At 50.2% G+C, this 15112-nt stretch overlaps 1 protein-coding gene and 1 pseudogene across 1 annotated transcript; both read left to right on the top strand.

Moving 5' to 3' along the window:
* Window positions 1-1429: 1429 nt before the first annotated feature.
* Window positions 1430-2583, top strand: LOC136552678 (uncharacterized). The gene has a single exon (XM_066544245.1). It carries the CDS (start codon window positions 1593-1595, stop codon window positions 2193-2195), a length of 603 nt encoding a protein of 200 aa, XP_066400342.1. The 5' UTR covers window positions 1430-1592; the 3' UTR covers window positions 2196-2583.
* An 847-nt stretch (window positions 2584-3430) lies between these two features.
* Window positions 3431-10075, top strand: LOC136549108 (uncharacterized; annotated as a pseudogene).
* Window positions 10076-15112: the final 5037 nt, after the last annotated feature.

Genomic DNA, 15112 nt, shown 5'->3' with positions numbered 1-15112 from the left:
CATGAAATGGAAGGGACATTTATTAAAAAGATAAGTGTAGTGACCCAAAATAAGACAAGCTGCACCGTAAGGGGCAAAATATTGGAAGAAGCATTGCATAAGATGCCAACTTAGAGGATAAGTTATTATACGGCTAATATGTAGGACTTAGGAATGCATTCGAACATAAAAGGGTGACTGAAAACTGAAACAAAGAAAAACATTAAAAAACATGACTCAAAACTAAAACTAAAAAAATGAAAAAAAACTTGACTGAAAACTGAAATTGAGGGGCAAAATCTTTTGTGGTAACTTATGTGTGCAATGGCTACTCTTTTGTGATAACTTATACATGGTAGATGAGGCAACTTATATGCAGGATTTAGCAAGATATTCGAACATAAAAGGGTGACTAAAATATGAAAATAAAAAAAACTTGACTGAAAAATGAACCTAAAATTTTTGAAAAAAAAACTGAAAATAAAAAATACTTAAAAGACCTCATAAAAACTAAAATAACAAAATGAAATTGCAGGTAACTAAAAACTGAAATTACAAACTAAAATTGAAAAACTGAAATTACAAAATGGAATTGAAAACTAAAATTACAAAATGAGATTACTAAACTGAAATTAAAAACTAAAATTATAAAATGAAAATGCAAACTGAAATTGCTAAACTAAAATTAGAAAATAAAAATGCAAACTGAAATTAGAAACTGAAATTGCAAATTCAAATTAAAATAACCGGGAAAAAACTGAAACTGACAACTCTAAAACTTAAATTACCAAAAAAAATAAAACTGAAATTGACAACCACAACAAAAAGAAATTGAATAAAAGAAAATGAAAACCTACAGCAGACACAATGATTTAGATGGATATATTATTTGCTTAATTTAGAGCTCTTACAGAAAAGTTATCAAATTTCAAAATTAAAAATGCAACCTCAGAGGTCAACAAACAGGAAACAGGAACCTGCACCTCACTCACTCTCCAAAATGGACAAGCACATGCCGGCAGTAGCAGCCAGGCCGGACCCAGCAGCACCAGAGCCACCAGAGAGAGCAGCACGCCAGCATCAGACCGGGACGGTTCATGCACAGACATAGGCCGTGTGCGCAGGAGGGCCACATCACGCACAGGCCAGGCCGCATGCGTAGGAGAGCCGCATCGCGCGCAGGTCAGGCCGCGTGCCAGCAGGGTCGCTCGCTCCCCTACGAGCACGACTCCGCGCGCAATAACTTTTGCGTTTTTTTATTTGGTTTTGGAGGTCGAATAGATTTTTTTCATTTTCTTTCATCCCAAAACTCCAATGTTTTTGGTGGGCTAGGCTTTCGTTGCAATTTTCGCGTTTTGGGCTAAGTTGATTTGATTGGAGTTCGGGCCGCCGAGAGCTGAGACGGACTCGGTCGCAGCATCCGGGTTGGACTGGGAATTGGATTGGACGGAGGCAAGGCTAGGGTTTGCCCCCCTGCCTCTATAGAAGTCACAAGCCGCCGCCTTCCGTTCCCCATCTGCATCGGCTCAGCGGGCTCACCTAGGGTTCCAATCCGCCGTCGTAGACATCTTGTTCTCGCGATCGACGTCGTGAAGCGAGGCGAGGTGCGGTTCATGATGGCCGGCGAAGAGGGTCCGTTGAAGCGTTGCATCACCGGAGGTACGACGGCGGAGGGAGAAGTGTCTGCTTCGGAGGATCATCTGCTGAAGCCGTGCAACCCCGAGAGGAAGGTGGAGGCAGCGACGGCTGAGGCTGCGGAAGCTGGCCAGAGCTCTGGAGAAAAGGATGAGAAAGAAGAAAAGGCTCTGGAGAAAAAGATGACAAGGCTGCCGCAGGAGGAGGTCGACTGGATCCTCGGCCGGGAGTTTCGCGCCCCGAGGGACTTCGAGGCCCTGAGGCGCAGCAACCCCGACCTGACGCCGCCGGCAGATGAGGAGATGGACGAGTCCACCAAGCTCTTTTACGACGTGGCCAGAATCTTCTACGATGGGCAAGAGAGCTTCTTCAAGTTCCAGGACGAGGTCCGCCAGCAGTACGAGGAGAAGCACTATGTCGAGGTCGATGAGGAATACCTCGCGGACAGGGCGTACAACCGAGCGATGATCTCCGAAACACGGCAGGAAGTCTGCGGCGGTCGTGCCTACTCAGATAACGACGACGATGAATGTACCTACTACTCAGATACAGATGATGAAAGCGTGTTCACTCTTCAGTGACGACGGTCCCCTGGTTCTCTTCATGCCTTTTCTACCAAGTTTCACTAGAAACTGTAAGAATGCTGATTTTTTGGGTGCGATGTGGCAGGTGTTCTGCCATTTCATATAGGAGTTTGAAACATACGTACATAGGCTAGGCTGACAAAAATCATTGAGAAATTAAGGAAAAATGAATACTGAAAAAAAAATGCCTAGCAGGAGAAAAACCCTGTACACAGGCACCTGCAGGGACTATGATGATTCTGAGAGTGCCATGTTCATCGAAATGATACTGTAGGATCTTGTAGGCTGCCAATGGTATCTTCTTCCATTCCGTGCATTTTAGGGAAGAAATAGCTAGTGCAGGTGCAGCAGCATGAAAACTATGAGCGGAGTGTTAATCTAAGTGTTAGTGCCTTAGTGGACTTTGGTTGGAGTCTTCTGCGGTGGTAAGATTTTAGTAGTGTTGTTACATTTATAATAACCCAATGTAGAAATACTGAACTAGAGATAAAATACAAGATTATGTGGGATCAATTCTGTATTGCTAATTTCTGCAGACCTTCTTTTTTTCTAAAGATCACACTAATAACAGGAATCATCATAACTAATTCTCAAATCCTAGATTATAGTGCAGAACCTAAGCACCACCTAACTTCAGTTATGATTTGATGCTTGAGAGTGGCATTCTTATTATGTATGAGTTGAGTGCCACTGTGCCACTCGGGTTATCTGTATCTCCAATATTGATATTTCAAAGCACCATAGGAACTTTTGTACGGTTGTGTTTAGACTTATAAAAGATCCCTTCTTTTGTGTGACGAGCGAGGGAAATTGTGGGTTGCTTTTATTGTTTTTTTGAGATGTAGCAAAACTTTAAAACAATGGATGACGAGTGAGTTTAAAAATATTAGAGTCTGAAATAAAATTTCTTAATCTAGGAAAAACTGCTGACAGTGACAGCTGACTTGATTATTCCAAAAAAAAGAACAGCTGACATCGATTCCGTGTTGGTTCCGATTCGAATCCAATCGCGGCTGCACAAAAGCAACCTTGGTGTCGAGTTGCCGACTTGCTTTCATCGGAATCGATTTTCCTTTCGCCGATTACGACTTCGATTCTGCACTCTAAATGCAGCTCCATCTATAAAATCAAACCCCCCAGCCGGCCAGGCCCCGCATATCCGCAGAACACATCCCAGATGGCTAGATCAGACAGAGCTCCTTCCTTCGTTGGGGACTTCGGAGCCGGCCGCCATGGCAAGATATACGTCGTCGTGCTGTCGGAAGCAGCACCTGTACCTGGCGCTGGATGACTGGAGGGCGCTGATGACTGGGAGGGCGGGTACAGTATCCACAAGATTGACGCCGATGAAATCATGGATGACGACGACGACGATGAAGCCACCGCCGCTGCAGCAACTGACCGGGAGCTGCTGCACAAGCTCTCGGAGCCTGCTGCCCTCCGGTTAGCGTCGCCAGTCGTCGGTTGCCTAATGGCGTTCGCCGCCATGGGCACCAACATCTTCGTCGCCACCAACCCGCGCTGCCGCTAGGACGACCACGCCCCCCAAACTGTTCGTCTACGACACGGAGACAGGCGCCCTCTCCGGCGGCCCGCACATTCCGGACCAGGACCAGCTGTACGACTTCGGCGCCGCAATGGCTGCCGGTGAAAGGCTGTACGCCTTAACGTCGGTCTGTTTGGAGCTCAACGAGTTGTTGGACCCAGCATCTCCAGCACGGGTGAGATGGCCGCTCATCGTCGTTGTCGCCTACGGAGCTGAAGGTAAAAGAAGTGAGGAAGAATAGAGCATACATATAATATAAGCATTAGTGTTGATCGAAACTCTACATAGAAGATGGTAAAACTGAACTCGCTCACTTTACTAAATTACAGTGGAACAGCATGTTCGCTGGTTGGTTTCTGGGTTGATAAACCCGACTTGTGCTGGTTTATTATGAGAGAAAAACATTATACCATGGCTTATAAGCTCTGGCTGAAACTAACAAACGAACAGGCTGGAAAGCTATATATACAACTCTACACATCTAATTTTAGTACACAGACATGCACAAGCTGTCATGCTACTATAGTTACTAGATATGACAGTACGATGAATTTGGTGTCTGCCCATGCTGTAGCTATAGTATGGTAGGGGAGCCTTTTGGCGCCTATCCCTGATGCGGCTACAGTGCGCGTACAAAGATGAAAGAACAGCAGATTACTTTACAATTCTTCTCCTAATCCTGCTGCTAACTCTAGAACCTCCATCACGTCGATCATCCTTTTCAGCTCCGTTAACCGAAGACAGCCGAGCGGCTTGGTGAGGACGTCCACAAGTTGTCGACCAATTTTAATGAACTCGATAACGATCTGCCCTTCATCGACACAGTCCCTGAGAAAGTGGAACTTGATGTCGATGTGCTTGCTATGGTCATGGAGAACCGGATTCTTCGTGAAGGCGATGGTGGGCTGGTTGTCCACCATCAGTACTGGTGGGTGTGCTTCCACACCGGTCAGCTCGCCTAGCAGCCGCGCGCAGCCACATAGCTTGGCACGCCGCTGTGGCCGTCGCCAGTACTCTGCCTCGCACATGGACAATGCCACCACCTTCCGTTTCAGCGACAGCCATGATATTGGAGCCCGACCCGAGGAAGACGAGCAAGCCAGAGGTGCTCCGCCATCCGTCGATATCCCTCGCTATATCTACATCGCTGAACACGGTGAGCTACAGCCCACTTCCAACGGTCTTAGGAAAGATGATTCTCTGATCCATCGTTCCCTTGACGTAGCGCAGCAGCTGCTTCACCGTGGTCCAGTGATCCTCTCAGAGATTCTTCATAAAGCAACTGACGTAGCCCACGGTGAACGTAATGTCCGCCCTCGTGTGGACTAGGCAGCGCAGACCGTCGACGATGCTCCAGTAGAGTGTTGCATCTACCCTCGCTGTGGTACTAGCCTTCGTCAGCTTCAGCCGCTCCTCCATCGAAGTCACGCACGACTTGCACTCAGCTATGCCGCTCCGCTCCAACAGCTTCGAGGCGTACGCACTCTAACCGAGCATGAGCATCTTCTTCCCTTGTCTCACCTTGATGCCGTAGTAGTAGGAGGGAGCGTCGAGATCGCTCATTCAAAAAGGAGCCGCTATCTCACGCTTGAAGTTGTCAATGTCCTCTGCACGCACGCTTGTAACAATCAAGTCGTCCATATACACGCTGACGACGAGCTCCTCCTTCCTCCATCGCCGTGTGTAGAGCGCGTGCTCGGTTGCGCACCAGTGAACCCAGGCTCACCCAGCGTGGCATCAAGGTTGGCGTTCAACGCTCGCGGGGCCTATCGCAGCCCGTAGAGCGCCTTGCGCAGTCGGAGCACCCTGTGCTCCGCTTCCTTGACAGCAAAATCCAAAGGTTGCCTAACAAAGACCGTCTCCGTCAGCTCGTCATTGAGGAAGGTCGATTTTATGTCTAGGTGATGGATACGGCAGTCCTTCGCTGCTGCCAAAGCCAGCAGCAGTCGGATAGACTCCATGTGCGCTGCCAACATAAAGACTTTCTCAAAGTCGATACCCTCACGCTGGATAAAGCCTCAAGCGACGAGGCACACCTTGTGCTTGACAATGACGATGCGCTTGTCCCGCTTGACCTTGTACACCCATTTCAGGCCAATCGGATGGCATCCTAGAGGTGGATCGATAAGCTCCCAAGTCTCATTTTCCTCAATCGCCTTCATCTCCTCCAGCATCGTCCGTCGCCAATTTGCATTGCGCTCGGCCAGCGTGAATGTGGATGGCTCCTCTGCACTGATGAGAAGCAGCTCTAGGTCATTGAGTAGCCGATCCGCTAGGCCTGAGGACCCTGTATCGCCGATGATGTTGTCCAACCTGTGGAATCGCACCTCCTCATCATCGTGGAAAGCATCCACGAACTCTGTGATGTCGCTTAGAGGTGAGGCGAACCCGATCGGCGTCGATGGAGTCCCCTGTTCCGCCAGAGTGGTTGGCACAGCAGCCGAAGTGCTTGGCACCCCGGCTGTAGTGCTTGGCACTACTCCTGGACCACTCATCACCAATCTTGAAAGTGGTTGGCACACTGTAGGAGTGCTCGGCACCAGTTTTGGAGTAGTCAGCACCACTACAAAACCTCTCGGCACCGCTACGGGAGCGTTCAGCACCTGTCTTGGAGAGGTTGGCACCACTACAGGACCGCTCGACACCACTCCTGGAGTGCTTGGCACCTCTCTTGGCGTGCTTGGCACCCCTCCCGGCGTGCTCGGCACCGCCCCAGGAGTGCTCGGCTCTGTTGCTAGAGTGGTCGGCACCTCCTCTCCAGCATCTGCACCATCGTAGATGACCAAGTGCTCGACGACAAAGGTGCTGGTGAAGCTGCCAGCTTCCCCCATGCCCGAACTGTCCTAGTCCAAGACCGTCTTCTCATCAAACATGACGTCGTGCGAGACAACCACCTTACCTTCACGTGGGTCATAGAGCCGGTATGCCTTGGTACCTTCCTTGTAGCCTAGGAGCACCATCGGTGTACTCCTGTCCTCCAGCTTGGTGAGGACCGGCTTTGTCTTCCTGACATGGCCGATGCAGCTGAATGTCTAGAGGATGGACACGCTCGACTTATGTCCATAACAAGATTCTAACGGTGTCTTGCCCTTCAAGGCTTTGGTGGGCGCACGGTTGAGAATGAATACCATTGTGGTCATCGCCTCACCCTAGAACCTTACTGGCATGCTCTTAGCCTTCATCATGGATCGAGCCATGCCGACCACCGTCTGGTTCCACTGCTCCACCATGCCATTCTACTATGGTGAGTACGGCATGGTGTGGTGTCGCACCACACCCTGACCCACGCAGTATAGAGCGAACTCCACCGAAGTGAATTCACCGCCGCTCTCCGCCTCCGCACGTGCCTTGAACTTCTTGATTGCCTTCGGTGCCTCGTCCTTGCTCGTTAGGAGTTGCAGCCATATATAGCAACTGTAATCATCCACAAGCAGGAGAAAGTACCATCGACCACCATTTGTGGCTGGCGTGATTGATCCATAGAGATCGCCATAGATGAGCTCGAGAGCGTCCACCGCGCGATACTTGGCCGCCTTTGGAAACGTTAGCCTTCTCTGCTTTTCGATCAGATAGCTGTCACATAGCTCGTCTCCGTGCTTGATGTGGGAACAGTCCTTGGACCATCTTCTCTAGCCGACCGAGCATGTCGAAGCTAAGATGGCCAAACCAGGCATGCCATAGCCACGGTTTCTCGGTGTGCTGTGCTGCCAGACACACTGGCTGCTCCACCTTCGAGTCGAGCAGAAACAATCGATTACGTGAGCGTTTTACCTTCAGTGAGAAGATGCCGCTCCCAATCCCGAATCTTTAGGATCCTGCTCTCAATCAGTACCTCGCATTCGTGCTTGTCCAGCTGCCCGATGCTAACGATGCTTGAATGCAGCTACGAGATGTAGAACACATCCATCAGCACACGGTGCTCACCGTTCTAGCACCTGAAGATGATGGTGCCACGCCCTCGGATCGCCACCCTTGAGCCATCACCGAAGTTCACCATGCCAGTCATGTTGCCATCGAGCTTGGAGAAGGCTTCCTTGAAGCCCGTTATGTGGTTGGTGGCTTCGGAGTCTAGGTACTACCACTGCTCCTGTTCGTCGCCCACACGTCCAAGGTGGACTTGGGCACGTGGTTCACCAAGGTTGACAGCCTTTGGAGCCTTATTGTGCCCTTCCACCGCCATCACCTCTCCCTTCTCCTTCGCCTCAATGTCGTGCAGTGCATAGAATGTCACCATCAGGAGAGTGGCCTCATCATCCTCATCAGCCTACGCTAAATGAGCCTCAACCTTCTTCTCTTGCTTGCGATTTGGGCACTCCTTTACTCAATGGCCCGTCTTCTCGTAGCACCGACAGGCGTTGGGGTCGACCTTCTTCTTCTCCAAAGAAGCCTTGCCACGGTGCTTGCCATCGCCATCGTAGCTAGTGGAGGCTTCCCCGAACTTCTTCATCTAGGCAGCCCACTCCTCCTCTATCAACAGCAGCTTCCCGCTGTCCGTCGTTGCTGTGGCTTGCTCCATGCGCTCGTCTACCGCCCGCAGATGGCCTGTCACATCCTCAATGGTGAGGGTGGACAAGTCTAGCATCATCTCTATAGAGAGAGCGATCTGGATGTCCTTCACCAGCACAAAGTGGAGGTACTTGGTGACCGCCTCTTCTTCGTCGATGGTGACGTCGTGGCTTCTCAGCTTGCTAATGAGCAACTGTAGGTGGAGGGAGAAGTCCTCCACCGACTAACCATCCTTGAACTTGAGGGTGGCGTACTCCTGCTTTAGCAGCTAGGCTGTCGCCTTCTTTTTGTGGTCGGAGCCGATGCGCATCGCTGCAATGGCCTCCCATGCCTCCTTAGTAGAGTTCTTTGCCCCCAACGGCTCCCTGTACTCCACTGGAGCAATAGTGAGGATGGCCTCCAATGCTGATATATCATCTTCTTCGTTGTCGGTGCCCTTGTCAAAGGCATTCCAGAGCCGTTGGGCTCTGAGCTTGTTCATCATGGTCACCGTCCACTCACCATAGTTGGTGCAAGTTAGTGTCAGATAACTCATGTTGCTGACCTCCCGCACCATACGCACGATGACCTCCTATCGTGGTTGGGCAGCCACAGTAGCGCTGCTGCTATCGTCCATCTTGAAACCGTCCGTCATCGCCAGCGGTTAGTCCAACAATGGCACTTGTACGGCTTTGATATCACTTGTTGGTCCCAAGATCTCCAGCATGGGTGAGCCAACTGCTCACCATCGTTGATGACCACACACACTACGGCTAGAGATAGAAGAAGGGAGGGAGAACAAAATGCACTCACACAACACAAGCATCAGCGTTGGCCGGAGCTCTGCAAAAGAGATGACAAAACTGAATTCGCTCAGTTTACTGAGTTGCAGTGAGAAGCTATATATACAACTCTACCCATCTAATCATAGTACATAGACATGCACCGGTTGTCATGCTGCTACAGTGATTAGATGTGATAGTATGGTAATTTTGACACCTATCTTTGCTGTGGCTACAATGCGATAGGAGAGTAGGGAGCCCTTTAAACATCTACCCCTACGGCACGTAGAGAGATAGGAGAGCAGCATATTACTTTGCACGAGTGCCCTTCATTCCAGGCCTTGTCGTGGGCGCCGACCACCAGAGCGGCCTCGATGCATGGGATCCACACATGGAGTGGTCCTAGAGCTATGCGCCAATGTCGTGGTTCAGTGGGATCGACATCGTTGCCTATGCGTTACACCCGGACAGACGCACCATTTTCATGTTGACGATGGGCCATGATACCCACTGCTTCGACACCAGCAATGGCGTGTGGATGGAGCTCGGCGACTGGGTGCTGCCATTTCGAGGCCAAGCCTACTTCGACGCCGAGTTGGATGCATGGGTTGGGCTTCACCACAAAGAGGACAGATATGTTTGCTGCTGCCCAGTCGCCTCTGGCAGCACCGCCGCCGCCGCCATGCAGCCGCCCAAGTGCAGCAAGCTCAAGGAGAAGATCTTCGGCAAGGAGGACTACCCGAAACGACAATGCTTGAATACCACCCTTACCTACATGGGTGATAGCAGGTTTTGCCTCATCGAGAACGTCATGCCTCGTGATAATGATCTCAACGCTGTGCTCCATGTCACATTGTTTGGCCTCAAGTATGATCAGAAGGGAGAGCTGCAAACTAAGATTCATCGCAAAACAAGATCATATGCAGTGTCCAAGAATACATTTCTATTTTCTCACACAGCATCCTAGTTGTAATGTAGAACATAATTACATTCTAGATGGCCGGATGCTTGCAGTTGCAGCATGCTGGTTACCTCTTGTATGCATATGCAAATATACTAATTAAATTTACCCACATATTCCCATTGATCTGATCTTAGTACACTGGATGCTTAATTAGAGAGATCAGTGTAACTGAGTGGGTTGGCAGACTGTACTAGCACTTAGGCTTAGCTACATAGACATGCTCCATTTATCTATTAGGATCATGTCTGTGTGCTGCAACGAGAACGAAATAACATCACGACAAGTTTGAACTAGTGTTATTGAAACAACCTCGATTTCCTGCGATGGGAAATCCCCAGAGTTGAAGTGTAATAAGACCGTAGTAGATCATATTACCCAAATTCCAGTCAAATATCACATCCATACAATGATGATATAGAGTATAAATAGTGCGGAATTATATAAATTATTACATCGCCGCATTGGCGGAATCAAAAGTAGCATTCATTTAGAACAGCTTGAAGATAAGATCACCAAACTCGAGCATAGGCACGAATCCCTCAATCGTCAAACTCCTCGAAGCTATACTCCTCAGCAGAACCTGTATGCCAAAATTTATCAGTACGATTTGTACTGGCCACTCCCAACCCTATGAGCATTGCTTTATGGTAATTGGATGCAAGTCGGATATATTCAAAGTAGTATATCAAGTTCATAATAATAGTGGGTCAAGTTTTAACACCATTCACACACATTTCACCCTCTTTCCCACTCTTGAGCCGGGTTTTGATCCTGGGATCGATATACCACCATATCCACACCATCACCATACCACACCCGTACCATCGCTCAGTCGACAGGCCAACTCCCTCTCGGCACTGTCTCATGGCTCGTAGCCCCTAGCTACGTCCGAACACTCACTCCCAGGGGAGAAAGAGAAGGACTCATCTCACGATCTAGTTTAACCGAAACCTAGGAAAGGTCCACAGCCGACAAGTCAGCACATGTATTGATCGATCAACCATACACTCTGCAGAGGTTTTACATAACCACAAGATCCGCCTTCCTCGCTGACTGTCGTCAACTGGGCTGATTCCGGCCACTTGCTAGCCTAGGATAATGCCACTCTACCATTCAGCCCTGGTACACCCCAAGTCCAGTCTGGGGTGGCTGAAACTGTGAGTCATGAGCTAGGTCCACAAGGTCTCCATGAAGTCTTGGAAGGGTGTGGGGGAAATCCACCGCACCTCGTACCTCCTTACACTGTCCGCTAACAACCTAGCAGTAGTGGCAATATCCTATCAAGTAGTCCGGCCATCCCGTACCATATAGGATGAGTGGTACATAAGGCTTCCCGGTGAATCTGAGTACTAGTAAGTCCTTAGGGATGACCAAGCCAGAATGTCTTCATCAGGGTTTCCATTTACCGTGCCACCACAGCACCTCCACCCTAGGCTCCTCCCATCACAGGTTCACACCTAGGGCCACCTTATATAACATTTACCCACCACAGGTATCCATTCCAGGGGTGCCTAGGTAGCACCCCACGGCAAGACTTGCCCTAGGCTCGTCATATACTCCAACTTGGTCGACACAACCCTCACCCTCTATGCACCCAAGTCACACACACAGCACTCTTCCCATGGTCCAGATATCACCAGTTTCCACCGTGCCTCCATATAGTGCAAGCATAGTAGAAGTAGTAAACATTGAAATATATTAGCAAGCGTGTGACTATCCTAACAGCAGGGTGAGCAGGGGTAAGGTTGTGTCAAGGTAAAGGCCATCAAGAAAGCATACTACCATGCAAGTCCTACCATAATGTGATCATGACAATAAAGTAAGCGCTAGCATTTCTATATTAGCCATGCGTAATAGGTGCTACGAGATTGGGTGGGATGTGGCACCTTCAGTGTAGTCATCTCTGTACTCTTCACGGTACTCACGATCCTCGTTTGTCAGTTTCTCCTCTAAGTCTGTAAACGATCGTAATACAGTCGCGTTAGCGACGTCTATAGAATAGCACAAAGAAGCAATGAAAATTCAAAAATGCCAAATGCACTCAAACATGGGTTCATTACGTAGAGCTTGATTTTAGATGAATTTTGGTCCTAGTTTTGTATTTTTCTGAGGTCATATGAATTAGTTATGAATTTTCGAAGTTTAAATCTATTTCTGAAAATAAAAAAGGCTGAATTAATTCTAGGCTGACACGTGTCACGCTGTGATTGGGCCACGTGGCTTGCTGACGTCAGCATCACAGTTCTGAGCTGATGGGTGGGTCCTAGCTGACGTCAGCATGATGTCATCAACGTCGTCCACACCGACAGGTGGGGCCAAAGTCTATTGGGTCACTAACAGGTGGGCCAGGTCAAAGGCAACGCCAGTCAACATCAATCAACGGTCAACGGTCAATGGTCAACAGTTATGGTCACTGACTTGTGGGCTTGGTCTGCTGACATCAGTAGCTGATGTCATCGTGACGTCAGCAGCTGATGTCATCGTGACGTCAGCATGACGTCACCTCGTCTGTGCTGGCTTCTGACATGTGGGTCCCACATGACGTCATCATGATGTCAGCATCTGACGTGTGGGTCCAGGGTGTCTGTGTCACTGACAGGTGGGCTAGGTCAACGATTAGCGTTGACCAGTCAACGGTCAATACAGGCTGGGTCCGAACTGGGCTGGTTGGGCTTTGGGTTGGGCCAGTCTGGGCCGGGCCGGAGCCGAACATGTGGCACACTGTGACAGCGGCCACAGTCACGGCCATGGGCTTATATTGGGCGGTGGTCCATGGCTACGGTCTATGGTGGACCAATTGCTGCTGGTCCATGGACCATAGACTGGTCTACGGTGGACCGAGTCCACCCGTCTCTACTCCTTGGCTCGGCTCACATGCACCGAGTCTATGCACTGGGTGGCCTGGTGAGGGGTGTTCCCCTATTTCTTATCGTGGTGGTGCTTCTACCAGCGGTGAGCTCGCGGTGAGCCCTCGCGGTGGCTCTAGTGTCCTGATTGGAGAGGGGAAAAGCTTCCCCGGGCCATGGCGACTGTGTCTAAGGGGTCAAGGTGGCGGCTAGAGCTTTCCAAGGTGCTAGCCACGGTGAGCGGTGGCTAGGCAGTGCTTGCCGATGGTGAAGTCGCGTGTGCGTCCTTCCGAGTGGCTCGGCTTGAGCGGGTAGAGGCTACTACGAGTCCGTGGGGCATGGTGAAGTGTCCAGGGCTCAAGGCGGGGCTTCGGCATTCCCATGTGGCCGGCAGGGATTTCCCGGTGGCCACGGCGCCATGGAGACGACGGTGAGGCGCGCGGGTGATCAACGGGGCTCCAGCGGGGTGGTCACGGCGTGGTCATAGACGTGTGCGTGGGTGCGGGTGTTCCCAGCGGCCGGCGATGGCCTTGGCCTACATGCTCCTGGTCTGGAGCGCCATGGCCGGTGTGACAGAGTCCGGCAGCAAGCTAAGGGTTCGAAAGGAGGGCTCACCATGGGTGCTATGGAAGAGAGGATAGCGGCGCCGTGATGAGTTGCGGCCATGTAGCTCCGGAAGTTGTGCAATGCCGACCCGTGGCGGTGCTCCAAACTCCGGCGTGCTCCTAGTTCTTCCTCGACAGTGGCTTCGGCGCTAGCCTTCCCCCTTCTTCCCCTTCTCCCTCTTCTCTCTTGGTTCGGGTGTGCTGAGGTTGGCCACCGAGGTGGCGGCGGGCGACGGGACGAGCGCTAGGGCTCTCGGCCGAGGCTCTTATAGCCGAGCGGGGGTCGGCGAGCCTGGTGATCGGCGGTTGGGAATTCAAGGGTGATCAGGGCATGAGCTTGCATCCAATGGTGTGTGTGGGGTTGCGTGGGCACGGCGCAAGGGGGAGATAGGACCATGCCCCGGGCATGACCCCTGGCCCACCCTGCCATTTCTATCGGAGCTCTGTCGCGCGGTGGTTCGAGCACGGCGTGGAGAAGAAGCACAGTAGCGCTGACGTGCGGGGTCCAGCAGGCAGCGGCTGCAAGCGGAGACAGGGAGACGCGCGGGCATGGGCAATGTGCGGCTGTCACATGGGGCCAAGGTGGCAGCGACCACGAGCGAGGCTGACGGGCGCGCGGGCGACGCTGGGCCGCAAGCTGGGCCGCACGAGCCGAGCGGCGGACTGGCTGCAGCGCATTAGCGGCGCTGGCCGGTGGCTGGCTGGGCCGGTCGCTGGTCGTGCGGGTTGGGCTGATCAGCTGGCTGGGAGGCCTTCTTCTCTTCTTCCTTTTCCATTTTTCATTTCTTTTCCATTTGTTTGAATTCAAATTTGGTTTGAAATTTGATTTCACAACTGAGGTGACTTGTTCATTGGAGTTTAGGGAATTTTGTTTTTAATAATAACTTTATGGTTTATTATTTTATTGGAGTTGTTTAGCAATCATAACTCAAATGGAAATTCGAATCACATTTTGAATTTAACAATGTATGCAACATTATATTTGTTGAAAATTAATAAACACAGATATCTAATGACATGCCATGCTTATATGTTGACTGAGGTTAGGTTAAACCTAATGCATCTCTTAGGTTGGGTTTCTATACATGGCACTCATCATCATATGGGATTCTTGAGAAAAATTTTATAGCTGGTATTTTTTGGTGTATAGATTTTTGGGTTGTTACAGTCCTACCCCCTTAACAGAATCTCGTCCCCGAGATTAAAGCGTAACGTACTCTTCAAAGAGGTAAGGATATCGTAGCCAGAGGTCAGACTCTTTCTCCCATGTTGCTTCTCTCTCAGTGTGATTACTCCATTGGATCTTGCACATAGGAATAGTCTTGCTTCGGGTTTCTTTGGTATCTCTGCCCAGAATTCTGATAGGATGTTCTCTATACTCAAGCGTATCTTGAATGTCAAGTGTATCTCAGGATCACTTCATCGGGCACTCTTAAACATTTGCGTAGCTGGGATACATGAAATACAGGATGTACACCCAGTCAATTCCTCAGTTAACTCAAGTTTGTAGGCAAGCTTTCCAATTCTCTTGCAAATCTTGTATGGGCCAACAAATCTAGGGGCAAGCTTGCCTTTCACATGGAATCTGGCCGTTCCATGTAGCGGGGATACCTTGAGATAGACGAAGTCCCCCACATTGAACTCCAGTTCTCTCCTTCTTTGGTTAGCATAGCTCTTGTATCGACT

This window comes from Miscanthus floridulus, chromosome 4 (assembly GCF_019320115.1).
Source record: "Miscanthus floridulus cultivar M001 chromosome 4, ASM1932011v1, whole genome shotgun sequence".
Lineage (NCBI taxonomy): Eukaryota > Viridiplantae > Streptophyta > Magnoliopsida > Poales > Poaceae > Miscanthus > Miscanthus floridulus.
The sequence above is the reverse complement of the archived record's forward strand: the minus strand, read 5'-3'. Positions and strand labels throughout refer to the sequence as shown.

What these genes read in the sequence shown, in the direction of transcription:
- LOC136552678 (XM_066544245.1), top strand. Translation starts at nt 1,593, where the DNA reads ATGATGGCCGGCGAAGAGGGTCCGTTGAAGCGTTGCATCACCGGAGGT.